This window comes from Aquarana catesbeiana, linkage group LG02, assembly GCF_042186555.1.
Source record: "Aquarana catesbeiana isolate 2022-GZ linkage group LG02, ASM4218655v1, whole genome shotgun sequence".
Lineage (NCBI taxonomy): Eukaryota > Metazoa > Chordata > Amphibia > Anura > Ranidae > Aquarana > Aquarana catesbeiana.
Window position 1 is genome coordinate 398,761,850 of NC_133325.1, and position 13,693 is coordinate 398,775,542.

Consider the following 13,693-nt stretch of genomic DNA (forward strand, 5'->3'; position numbering starts at 1 on the left):
GAGGAGGTTGGTTCACGAGTTGTAGTGACTTTGGACACAGCAAAAGCTTTCGACTTGGTGGAGTGGAGGTATCTCTGGAGATGCTTGGAAAGATATGGCTTCAGTCCCAAATATATTAAGTGGGTTCAACCACTATACCAGGCACCCACAGCCAAGGTAGTAGCCAACGGTGGCCGTCTCGGATGTTTGACCTCAGTAGAGGCAGGAGACAGGGCTGCCCTCTATCCCCACTGCTATATGCCCTTGCAGCAGAACCCCTTGCAATGTCCATCTGAGCTAACCCAGAGATTAAAGGACTGAGAATGGGCTATTTAATTGAAAAAAATCAGTATCCAAAATGGGCACAACACACCGAGGACTCGATATACGCAATAAAATCGGGCTCAGGGGGGGACGGAACCAGGGGAAAATAGACAAACCATACTATATCAATACAGGAAAATATGGGACTTAGCCTCTTCCAAACTTGAAATTCCACAATACAACAATTACACGCCGATATGGCACAACAAGAATCTCCCCGAATTCACCAAATACATAACAAAAACATAAGATCCACGCAGGGAGTATTTTATCTACATCACTTCCTAAAAGACAGACACCTCAAAACTTTCGATTCACTTAAAGGAGAATTCACAATTGAAAACTGAATGTTTTTTAGATTTTTACAACTCCGCCACACGACACAATCGCAATTTCCTGACTCTGTCCCACACCCTACACCCAATGTCATTATGGCAGTAATTAAGAACACGGACCCTCACAAACTAATCTCAGCATTTTACAACATACTCTCCCCCCCTCATCTCTACCAAAATAGCATACGATCTGAAACCCAGATTGGAGAGAGAGGTGGGACCAATAGAGGATGAGGAGTGGGGGGAGGCACTGGAGTCCTGTAAGGCTGTATCCCCCAAACTATCTGATCGACTATCACAACTTTATATTCTACATAGGGCATACCTCATACCCCTTAGGCCCCTTTCACACGGTCGGACCGTTCAGGTCCGCCTGTCAGTTTTGACGGCGGACCTGAACGGGCGCTCCACTTTAGCCTATGGAGCGACGGATGTCAGCGGAGACATGTCCGCTGACATCCGACCCAGGCCGATCCGCTAAAAGCTGACAGATGGCCCTACGTTCAGATCCGTCGCTGGCGGATCGCATCGGGTGAGATCAGATGAAAACGGACATGCTGCCCGTTTTCATCCGACCTCTCCATAGGCAGCAGCGGCGCTCGACAAGCCCCTCCCAGCTCAGTGAGCAGAGAGGGACCTGTCATCCGCCGGCTCAGCGGAGATCAACGGAGAGATCTCCCGCTGGGCCAGCGGACCGAGGCGGACTCCGTGGAAATGGAGTCCGCCTCGTGTGAAAGGGGCCTTAGAGTGGCAAGATACAAACGCACCCAATCTACTAAACGCCTGATGTGTGGACAAGAGACAGGCACATTTTTCCACCTGATCTGGACATGCCCCAAGAAACAAGGCTTGTGGAAGCAAATCGTGACATTTCTACATGATACAATGGGTTCACCCCTAGCATTAGACCCAAAACAATGCCTTCTTGGTATATTACCAGACACAATTGATAAATATAAAAAATATTACTTCATGAGATGCTGTTTGCAGCCAGGAAAATTATAGCTAAAAATGGATGAGACAAACACCTCCCAAGATAGCAGAATGGAAAATAGAAGTGAATAATACCCTGCCGTATAAAAAATGCATATATATTAACAGAGGTTGTCCCAACAAATATAACAAGATATGGGACTGCTGGCTACAAGAGTCTGTTACCTGTGTTTAACAAAACCATATCGGCTTGGAATAAATACCCATACACGTCTCACTATGTAGTCTTTATGTACAAAATGTGTACTCATAGAATGTACCCATATGGCAAAAAACATGTACCTGTTATCATAATTACAAAATGTATAACATTCAATGTACCAGTTACCAAGTTTATATGCAAAGCAAACATAACATGTATGCACCATTTGATCAATAAAACCTTCGTTCAATGTTAAAAAGTATTTGTAAAGAATTTTGAAAACCATTTATCATTTTCCTTCCACTTCACAATTAGATGCCACTTTGTGTCGGTCTATTACATAAGATCCCAATAAAATACATTTAAGTTTTTGGTAGTAACATGACAAAATGTGAAAAATTTCAAGTGGTATGAATACTTTTTCAAGGCACTGTAGATGTAAAAAATTAGATCTTGCCACTGGTGACCTCTTCATTTAGTATTCCTAAACACTTAACGTGGTTCTAAAAGGCATGAGATTTTTTACCTTAATACATTTTCTGCATTAGTGTAAAAAAAACCTTCCATGAACAGCTCCCTCCAGCACCCCTGTAAATACATACCAGAGTCCTATCTCAAATCATTACTGTACCCAAGATCTCTCTATTTCTCTCTGACAGGCACGGAGACAACAGCAGGAGCCATTGGCTGCCGCTGCTGTCAATGAAATCATGTGAGGAAGGAGCAGTGGGGCGTGGTCGAGATGCACTGTGTGTGTTTGTAGATGCACACAGCCTGGCTCGGGAATGAGCCTGCGTGAGTGCCCACATAGAAACAGCTTGCTATCGGGCACTCAGAGAAGGAGAAGGAGCTGACAGCGCCAGCGGGTGACCCCAGAAGAGGAGGTTTCGGAGCAGCTCTGTGAAATACCAGAGTTAGTAATTTATTTTAACATACAGATGAGCTGCCCGGAGTTAGGTTTCATACAAGTTCTATACTTAATGCTATGATGGCACTATATTAATAGTAAGTGTTTACACAAATGTATAACAGAGTACTAATCAGTTCGATACCAAACATGCTTATGTATGTTCAAATATCCTTGCATTCTATCTACATCATAGTTAGTCTTTGTAAAATCTTAATAACATTTTCAATTCAATAATATGTTGGTTGCCAAATTGTAAAACTGTGCCATCTGCAAATGTGGATATTGAGCAAATTTGGTAAAAAGGCGTGTCATAAAACACTTCAAGCCCCCTTACATCACACCTCTGAACTTTTTTGAATGGATGGTATTGCGGCATCCTCTAGAGCAGGGGTCTCCAAACTGCGACCCGAGGGCCAGATGTGGCCCTTTGCTAGCCTTTATCTGGCCCTTGGGGCACTATTCCTCCTACTGATATAAGGCACTATTCCTCCCACTGACACTAACAATGGGGCATTATATCTTCCACGATACCAATGATGGGATACTATTCCTCCTACTAATAGGGGCACTACTCCTCCTCCTTTTGAACACCAATCCTGAGGCCATATTTATTCTCACTGTTGCTGGACCCGTGACATTTTCTGCCCCTGCTTGCCACAATACGGCCCCTCCTAAAGTCTGAAGGACAATAAGCTAGCCCTTTGTTTGAAAAGTTTTGAGACCCCTGCTCTAGAAGGTCAACAAAAAGTTGCTCCAATTTACAGCTGCAGCTCTTGTTTTCCCCCAGAACCAAGCCAGAATGCTAAGAGTTATGTTTGAGGGCCAGTGACTCTGTCAGAATAAGACTCACTCTGAAGTGAATTGGACTCTGCTCAGTACCTTTCCTAAGTACCTTTCATTTCTAATCCTGCTTATTTTACTGTTGCTATTATAATTTTTTTTTAATATTCTCCCATTGTAAATATTTATCTTGCACTACTGTTGTTTACTTTCAATAAAACAATATAAAAAAAATCATTACACTGAATCTCAGAATGCTCTAAAAAAGAAATTAAAGAATTCCTGCCTCTTTGAAAAGGGGTTTAATATCTTAGCATTCTGTTCTATTCCTGTCTGGGACGGCAGTGAGTGGTTATTAAAGATCCGAATTGCTATAGCAGATCCTGTGAATAGCACGTTTCCATTAAAATTGGTGGTGGCAACTGTTTGTTGGTGTAAAGCGTTAAATGCGGAGTTAAAAAATCCCCCAAGTAGCTGTATATACAAACTAAAAACATTTTAAAACTTTCATCCAATGTTTTATGGTGCTTAAAAAAAGCAATGTGCACTAGCCTTGAGCAACCAATCAAAAAACTTTTTTTTGATAAGCATGTTTCACAAAACTAAGTAACGATTAGTTGCTATATGGTGCTGCATTTTACACTTCTTTACTCATTAAAGGTCTTGATCTTTTCCCCACTGCCTATAAATAACTCAAACATGAATATACAATATCAAAAATCCCATAATATAAACAGGCATACAGTATATAGCTGGCATAAAGTACAATATCTTTTTACATGGATCAGCATACTTTGTCAAGCTGTAACACACCCCACGAAGAGGTTCATGATCACTTGCTCTGATCCTATGATTCACCATGCTGTCTAACTCATCTCGGGCGAACATCAACTGTGCATCTGTCACACTAAAGCTGGCAGATTCACGGGCACAGTCCTCAATGTTGTGAGCTTCATCAAGGATTACCACTTGATCTTGCAAACATATTTCCATCTAGAAGACAAGATAAAACTGGATTCAGTGAGTGACAGGGAAAATACATTCAAAAGTCAAAACATTAATATTTAAGTACAGATAACCCAATATTATAGAAGATTAAGTTTAGGGCTGAAACAACTAATTCACATAAGCGATTATGAAAAAAGTTGTCAACCATTTTCATAATCGATTAGTTGGTCAGCCAATTAGTTGGCCTGCATACAGAATGCATTATTTGTTTACATATCATGAAACACAGTGCAGCACGCATACAGCTCAGTACACTGTCCATACATGTCAGTAAGTAACTAAATGTGTAAGGCGGAATGCCTCGTGGGACATGAAGTCCTGGGCAGGAGTAGTAGTGAGTGATTCTAAAGGCAGATGTTTTTTTACCTTGGTATAGGGGCACTCTATACTATACTTTGTGGTTTGCTATAGGGGCACTCTGAAGGCAGGAGGAGAGTCGGCGGGGGACCCCAGAAGAGGAGAATTAGGGATGCTGTGTGCAAAACCATTACACAGCAGGTAAGTATAACGTTTGTTTAAAAAAATCCGTTTACTTTAAGGGCTCTGTGCAGGGAAGATCAGCATCAGAACCCAGAGAAGGTGGAGGCTGATAGTCTGGAGGTAATATAAGGCATTACAATTACATTTAAAGTAAAAGTTTACTAGTATTGTGCATTATATTTAAAGTGATTATTTCCATGGAAAAAAGTCTCAGCCTTTAGAACTTCTTTAATATAAAAGATTTATATCCCCCCTCCACCCTTCATATAGCTTCATGTATGATTCCCAGATAAATCTCCCTGTATATCTTACTTCTGGGTATATTTATCACCATGGCTCAACTCCCTCCCTTCGCGCAGCCCCCCGCTATGTATTCCGGGCTCCGCTTGCCCAGCTGCAGGCTCAGGACGGGTGCCGCCGGCAAGATAGGAGTCCCCTTTTTGCCACTGACCCAGAAGTGACGTGCACAACGTCACTTCCGGGTCCTCGTAGACTTTCCCCAGCCATCGAGGCTGGGAAAGAATGTAATGAAATGCAATGTGCACATGTGCATTGCATTACATTCAGTGAAGCACAGGGGACCCTGCATGTCTCATTAAAGAGGACTTGTCACCCAAAAAATCATCACAAATTGAGGCCCCCCCCCCCCCCCCCCCCCACATACAAACGTAAATGTAAGCGCCGGCGCGCCTACACCTGAAAACCTTGATTGTGATACACGTTAGATATTGCTGCGCAAGCCAGAAATGAGAGCAATAGATCTAGCACCAGGCCTCCTTTGTAACACTAAACTGATGACCTAGAGGGAGCTTTTAAAGCTTCGCCTCTGGAAAATATAGAGTACTGAATTTTGTCACCATTTCACAAGCGCATGCAAAATTAAGATTTGACATATTGGGTATCTATTTACTTGATGAAACCTCATCTTTTATATTTTGCCAAAAAAACTGGGTAATTTATTGCGGTTTTGTGCCCCCTAAAATTAACTTAAATTTTGTGTTTCCTAGACCTTTGCGGTATATCGTGTGACATAAAAAAATTGGAACTACAACTATTTTACGCTCTATATAATGTTTTGGGGGATTTTTCAGGCCTAAAATGATTTTTTAAACATATGTGGGAAAAAAAAAGCAAAAACAGCTCTGGAAGCGAAAGGGTTAAAGGATAAGTTCACCATCACTTTTTTTGCTGGTTCTTAGATTTAAAGCAAAGCAAATCTGGCAAGCCCTGATATAAGGGATATATATATATATATATATATATATATACACACACACACACACACACACACACACACACAGGTATATATGTTTTTAACCCCATCATGACAGGTGATACAAAAAGCACGCTGCTGCTGCTACTAAATGAATGTCTTATGCTGGCCATACACGTATCACGTTTCACTTTTAACACTCAATTTTATAATGAATGTACTTTCTGAACAAAAACCACATACACTGTCCGAAAATTATGACAGTGACAAGGGAGTCTGTCATGCATATTATTATATTACAGTCCTGCCTGAAAATCTGCAAAACTTCCTCCCAGCCGGCCACCATAAATAAACAGACGGGGGGGGGGGGGGGGGGGTAATCTGCAACCTCTTTGACAGCTCTCTGAGTAAGAATGATTTTACACACAGAGCTGTCACAGGTCCCCTCATACACAGTACACCAAGCACCACTGCCCATGTCCCCATACACATCTGTCACAGTGCTCCCATAAAACATCTGTGCCAGTGCACAAAACATCTGTCTGTCTCCATCACATCTGTACCAGTGCACAAAACATCTGCAATAGTGTACCATTGTGACATCAACATTTGTCAGTGTCCATAGGTTGCTGATCAACATCTGTCAGTGTACCAGTGCACAAAAACATCTGTTAGTATACCAGTGTACCACCAATAAATAAAACATTTAAAGCGCCCCCATCCCGCCGTGCAAAGGTGAACGCACACGTTGGTCCCGTACACATATGTAAACAGCAATAGTACCATACATGTGAGGTATCGATGCGAACATACGAGCGAGAGCAATGATTCTAGCACCAGTCCTCCTGTATAACTCTAAACTGGTAACCAATAAAGCCTTTTAACATGTCGCCTATGGAGATTTTCAAATACCGAAGTTTGACACCATTTCACAAGCGTGCGCAATTTTAAAGCATGATATGTTTGGTATCCAATTACCCGGCGCAACCCCATATTTTATATTTTACCAAAAATTTGGGTATTATATTGTCTCTGTGTGCATTGAAATACATAAATTGTATTTATGCATTAGTGTGTAAAATTGTGTTTAAAAAACTGCAGAAAAAAAGGGGGGACAGACCATATTGGCCCCATAAAGAATGAGGAAGGGCATCTGGTTACAAAGGATATGGAGATGGCGAAGGTATTGAATTTATTCTTCCCGGGGGAGCTTCAGTAACCAAAACTGCAGTGTTTATCCTTATGACACACCCCCCCAGGAAGCACTTCCATGGTTAACAGAGGACAGAATTAGAAATTAGACTTGGGAAACTTAACATTAATAAATCACCAGGACCAGATGGCTTGCATCCGAGGGTACTTAGGGAACTCAGTCAAGTAATTGCCAGACCATTGTTCCTAATTTTTACTGACAGTCTACTGACTGGAATGGTACCAGCTGATTGGAGAAAAGCCAATGTAGCACCAATATTTAAAAAGGGCCCAAAATACATCCCTGGGAATTACAGACCAGTTAGCCTAACATCAATAGTATGCAAGCTCTTGGAAGGGATGATATGGGACTATATACAAGATTTTAGTAATGAGAACGGTATCATTAGCAGTAAACAGCATGGATTCATGAGGAATCGTTCTTGCCAAACCAATCTTCTATGAGGAGGTGAGTTGCCATCTAAATAAAGGCTGGCTACAAGGGCGAGTTCAGAGGGTGGTGATAAATGGGGAGTACTCTGAATGGTCAGGGGTGGGTGGTTGGCTCCCCAGGGTTCTGTGCTGGGACCAATCCTATTTATTATGTTCATAAATAACATGGAGGATGGGGTAAACAGTTCAATCTCCGTCTTTGCGGACGATAGTAAGCTAAGCAGGGCAATAACTTCTCCGCAGAACGTGGAAACCTTGCAAAAAGATCCGAAGAAATTAATGGGGTGGGCAACTACATGGCAAATGAGGTTTAATGTAGAAAAATGTAAAATAATGCATTTGGGTGGCAAAAATATGAATGCAATCAATACACTGGGGGAGAACCTCTGGGGGAATCTAGGATGGAAAAGAACCTGGGGGTCCTAGTAGATGATAGGCTCAGCAATGGCATGCAATGCCAAGCTGCTGCTAACAAAGCAAACAGAATATTGGCATGCATTAAAAAGGGGATCAACTCCAGAGATAAAACGATAATTCTCCCGCTCTACAAGACTCTGGTCCAGCCGCACCTAGAGTATGCTGTCCAGTTCTGGGCACCAGTCCTCAGGAAGGATGTACTGGAAATGGAGCGAGTACAAAGAAGGGCAACAAAGCTAATAAAGGGTCTGGAGGATATTAGTTATGAGGAAAGGTTGCGAGCACTGAACTTATTCTCTCTGGAGAAGAGATGCTTGAGAGGGCATATGATTTCAATTTATAAATACCGTACTGGTGACCCCACAATAGGGATAAAACTTTTTCGCAGAAGGGAGTTTAACAAGACACGTGGCCACTCATTAAAATTAGAAGAAAAGAGGTTTAACCTTAAGCTACGTAGAAGGTTCTTTACTGTAAGAGAGGCAAGGATGTGGAATTCCCTTCCACAGGCGGTGGTTTCAGCGGGGAGCATCCATAGTTTCAAAAAACTATTAGATAAGCACCTGAACAACCACAACATACAAGGATATACCATGTAATACTGACATATAATCGCACACATAGGTTGGACTTGATGGACTTGTCTTTTTTCAACCTCACCTACTATGTAACTATGCCGCGCAAATACTTTGTGACATAAAAATTTGCAAAACCCACCATTTTATTCTCTAGGGACTCTGCTACAAAAATAGATCGCTTTCTAGCAAAAATACAGATTTTTACTTGTAAACAAAAAGTGTCAGAAGAAGGCCTGGTCTGAGAAATCAATCTGGGAGGATGCAGACGTGAGACGTCTGACGGGGGGGAGGGGCCCGAAGGTGGCGCCGGAGTGAAGGCCGTAGGCGGGCAGGTCGGAGTGCATGGGGCGCGCAGCGAGGTGAGAGATCGCTGCCACCTCGCTCCCTGCAGGGCTGAGAGGACGCGGCTGGCGTCCCTGTCGCCTCCAGCAACGGAGAGGAAGAACGGATCCCCATGTGAAGAGCTTAGCGGGGGAGAGAGACCAGCGGGCGGAACCCCGGAGCGGTCTGAGTGACGGGAGAGCTTACATTGGACTCTCCATACAACAGCGCCCCACAGCTCAGCCAGCGTACATATGAAATAAAGCAGATGAATAGCGGCATCTCCCCCTGGTCCACTTTGCCCTGGAAATAGATGAGATCACGTGGAAACATCATAGCACACTGCAACATAAGGACTCGGTGAGTTTAAAAAGCACAGAAGAAGAGCATCTCCCCAGGTATGTCTGTTTTTGACTTGATGAACTGCTACTGATAAATGATATAGCCTGGTGAGACGCGATATGAAATAAAGGAGGAGGAAGGAAGGGAACAGGTCATATAAAGAGACTGCCCTTTTTTTTCCCCAGTAATTAATTGGTCAATCCCTCACGTAATTCGGGAAGGAGGAGGGGAGCCTGAATCCAAAATTATAAAGTTATAAAGACACTGTTTGGAGACTGCCTCCCGGACAGACGGAGACTGTGTACAGTTTGGTAGCTCTAGTGGAGGGCGCTATACGGAGCAGCAGGGGTTGAAGACCAGGTGGAAGGCGGGTAAGTGACTGCTGACTGGAATTAGTTCTATCCAAAGCAAGTCCAGGTGAAGTATGAGAGGACGCAATCAGAAAATAGCCGAACCCAAGAGCCCTAGGGAGAGCCTCAATACAAGCACAATACAGAAATACCTCAAGGAAGTGACCGCCAAAAGTCCAGCTGCTGATATGAAACAAGCAGGAACGAAAGATAAAAAAACACAGTCGAAACAAAAAGGGGGACAGGGGGAGAAGCCTAGAGAAGACATGGAGCAAAGAGGGCGCTGGTATTATGAACGACTCAGAGGAGACAAGAAATGCTATTCCCTTTATTAGCAAAGCAGAGAAGACAGAAATGTTCGCAAAGCTGGAAAATGTTATCAAATCAGAAATTTTAAGTGTGCGGTCGGACATGAGTCATCTCCTACGTAGAGTGGAAGAAATAGAAGAAACTACGGATTCTCAGGCGAAAGAGATACGGGATTTAAAAGAGCAAATGAAGAAAATACAAGATGATAACCGTTTACTGATTTACAAACTAGAAGAACAAGAAAATCAAAGTAGAAGACAGAATCTGTGTATAAGAGACCTCCCTGAACAACAAAATGAGGACCTGAGAGATAAGCTGCAGAAAATTTTCAAAAAATGGGGGGTAAAAGGTCCTTGAATCCACACTCACCAAAGTTGCAAACAGCAAATAGAGTACCAGCCGATTCGTCAATATGTGACGGGATACCTGCCCTAAAAGCAATGGCACTATATCAACAACAGGAAGAGGAGACAAGGGAGTCCCCAGAAAGCAAAAAAGGGGAATGGTCAACTACGGCTTATGGTACAAAAATGCAAAAAGGCTTTATTAAGGGTGGGGGGGGGTATTTTCATATACCTCCTCTTACCCCAGAAAAAGACACAACAGGAGACTGAGGGACTGGTGAGATTTATCACCCCCTATGGGGCCCAGTGGCACCAGGTGAATACAATCCTCTCAAAACATTGGCACATACTGTTGCGGGCTGTTGGGTTAAGGCAAATTATCGGTGAGAGACCGTCAATGGTTGCTAAACGAGCCCAAAACCTCAATGACATGCTGGTGCAATCTGAGTTTGTACAGCCCTCAAATAGAAGTTGGCTCACTGATATGCCTCGGGTCAACGGCATGTTTCCGTGTGGCCATTGTGGCACATGCAAGTATGTGGACTGCTCAAAAACCTTTAGAAATTCGGATGGTAGTCAACAATTTGAGATCCGGTCTTTCATTAACTGTGCCACAACTAGAATACTCTATGTTCTCGAATGCCCATGTCATAAATTGTATGTAGGCAAAACTAAGAGACAGCTGCGTGTTAGATTCGGGGAACACCTGAAGAGTATCAGGCTAAAGGAAGAAACTTCAGTGGCTCAACACTTTTTGGATTTTCATCAGGGCAAAACCACAGGTCTGAGGGTAAAGGGCTTTTATGCCCTTTCTCTGACAGACCGTAGGGGTGACTTTGACAGGGTACTCCTACGCAAAGAGAAAAAATGGATATTCAGACTTGGTACTCTTCAACCTAATGGCTTGAACCACGAACTAAGCCTGAGTGTCTTTCTTGAACCATAAACATTAGGTTTGAAGTGTTTTATAAAGGCTCCCCGGTTGATCTCTTGGTTTTCTTTTATCTGTTTTGGTTGTTTTTGATATAATTTAATTCTGACCATGAGGGCCATTCCACTTTATGAGGAAATTTATTACAATGTCTATTGCGCTCTTTACTTGATGCCTGGTGATATGTGAGATTGTATTTCTTTCTCCCCCCTTGCAAATAAGTACTTTTTCGTTTGAGCAACTGATTGGCACCTTTTTTCCACTGCATTACCTGATGTGACCACAAGATGGCAGTAAATAGCTATTTGGCATGGTTTGATCTGATTGGACAGTGTTCCCTATTTAAATCAACCTTAATTCAATGCCAAATTGTTCTGAAGAAGTACGCGGAGGCGTACGAAACGTTAACGCAGCCCCTGCAGGGCTTGTCAGCAGGCCTTCAACATGCTTCCTTTTCCAGCAATGTAAAAGGGTTTCCCTGTGATTTGCATACAGCACCATACTTCACAAGCTATTTCCGCATCAGCAATTGAATGCAAAGTTCCTGGTCTTTTCCTAACCATGTGACCGGTCATGTGATCACACAGTCTGCAGTGTCTACTATTGAGGAGAATGGTGTGCTGTGACTACACACTGAATGTTGCTCTGAACTGACTGTGAGCCGCTCCATGCCAAACAGCAAGACAGCAGAGTCTGAGGACATCTCCAGTAATTGAAAGAGGTGAGAGCCCAAAGGGCAGTTTCTCTTTCCCTCCTTATCTGCTTATCAATAGTCTTTGCATCTGTTTGCCATTCACCCTCCTGCATGGATTGACACACTTGAAACTGATGAACTGTGAAAATATCATCCTGGTCTAGATTGGAAAAGAGACTAAGCCCTTTCTTTGGAGTGGTTTGTCCTTTGCTCCTTTTATGCTGCATTGAGGAAATAGTGTTTGTGCACTGGACATACCTAGTAACAGGAACGCTGGTCTTTCTATTTCCAAAACAACTGGTGTAAACACACATTTAGTGCACTGAGGTTGGAAGCTGCTTGTGGAGGATTTCCTTCTAACAGAGGTTTTTTAAAAAACCCCACCTAATTCAGCTATGTAAGGTCTTGTCTATGTGGATATATGTAGTTTCTTTTCAGTACTGCTCAATCTGATGCACAGTTAATACTAGACCACATAAGACTTGATATCCCATCAGTAGCTTACTCCAAGTGATGTTTGGTGCTATACTTTTTTCTTTGGAATCAAATGGACACTGCATGCGTTTTTGGCCTGCAGGCACGCTCTGCAGTTTTATTCATCAATGTTGCAGCATGGTTTTTAATTTTGGTTTAGTGTAGTGAGACGGACTGTGTTATTTAGATACATTGTTTATCTTACATATATTTGGAATTTTTTGTATATGAAAATACCCCCACCCTTAATAAAGCCTTTTTGCAGAAAATTTTCAACCCGATCCTGGGAAGAAGGGAAGATGAGGTCCAGAGGATTGACAGGGACCACAGGATCAGAAAACCCCCAAATATGAGGCAAGATATCCCAAGAGACGTAATAGTTAAATTTCACTCATATGAAGACAAGGAGAAGATATGGACCAACCTTAGAGGGGCTACCACCCCTAGCTTCGAAAACAAAGAGTTAAAAATCTCAGATTTATCAGCAGGAACATTAGCAAGAAGAAGGCAATTAAAACCCCTGCTGGATCAACTGAAGAAGGCTAACCTGAAGTACAGCTGGGGGGTTCCAACTTCCCTGCTAGTGACAAAAGAAGGTAGAACATACAAAATGACGTACCCGGAGGAAGTGTGGGACTTTTGTGGAAATCTGGGGATCACCCCACCAGAAGCACCTATATGAGGAAAAACAGATAAGAGGACAAGGGCAAGAAGAAGAGAAGGACGGAGGACTTTTCTTTTTTTTCTCCTCCTCATTGCCTCCCACTTCTTGGGTACTGACGGAGAGATAGACTGAAGATTGAGACTTTGTGTTCATGATTTGAGGGGGGGGGGGGGGGGGAGATGAGGATAAGGGAGATGGGGTAACAGCAATATAAAAGGCTCAGGGCTGGAGGGGATATGGAGGTGATCTACGACCCGCTGGGATCGAGCGCCAGGGTTCTGCTAGCCCACTTCCCTGCCACATGGGGTGGCAGGGAGGAGGGCACCGGCGGCCACCGGAGGAGTGTCACCCCTGGGAAAGTGGCTCGTGATATGGGATCCAGTTGGTTCCATATGCACGGGCCTATGGCTGGTAGGGGAGAGGGGGGAGGTAAACTGCAGAGCGGGAGTACACAGAGTAAG

At 43.2% G+C, this 13,693-nt stretch overlaps 1 protein-coding gene across 1 annotated transcript in view; it reads right to left on the minus strand.

Moving 5' to 3' along the window:
• BRIP1 (BRCA1 interacting DNA helicase 1) overlaps nucleotides 1–13,693 on the minus strand; it is a 670,966-nt gene that overhangs the window by 373,222 nt on the left and 284,051 nt on the right. The window contains exon 9 of the mRNA XM_073615255.1: nucleotides 4,257–4,456. Within this exon, the coding sequence (XP_073471356.1) occupies nucleotides 4,257–4,456 (200 nt within the window). The remainder of the gene's footprint in view (nucleotides 1–4,256; nucleotides 4,457–13,693) is intronic.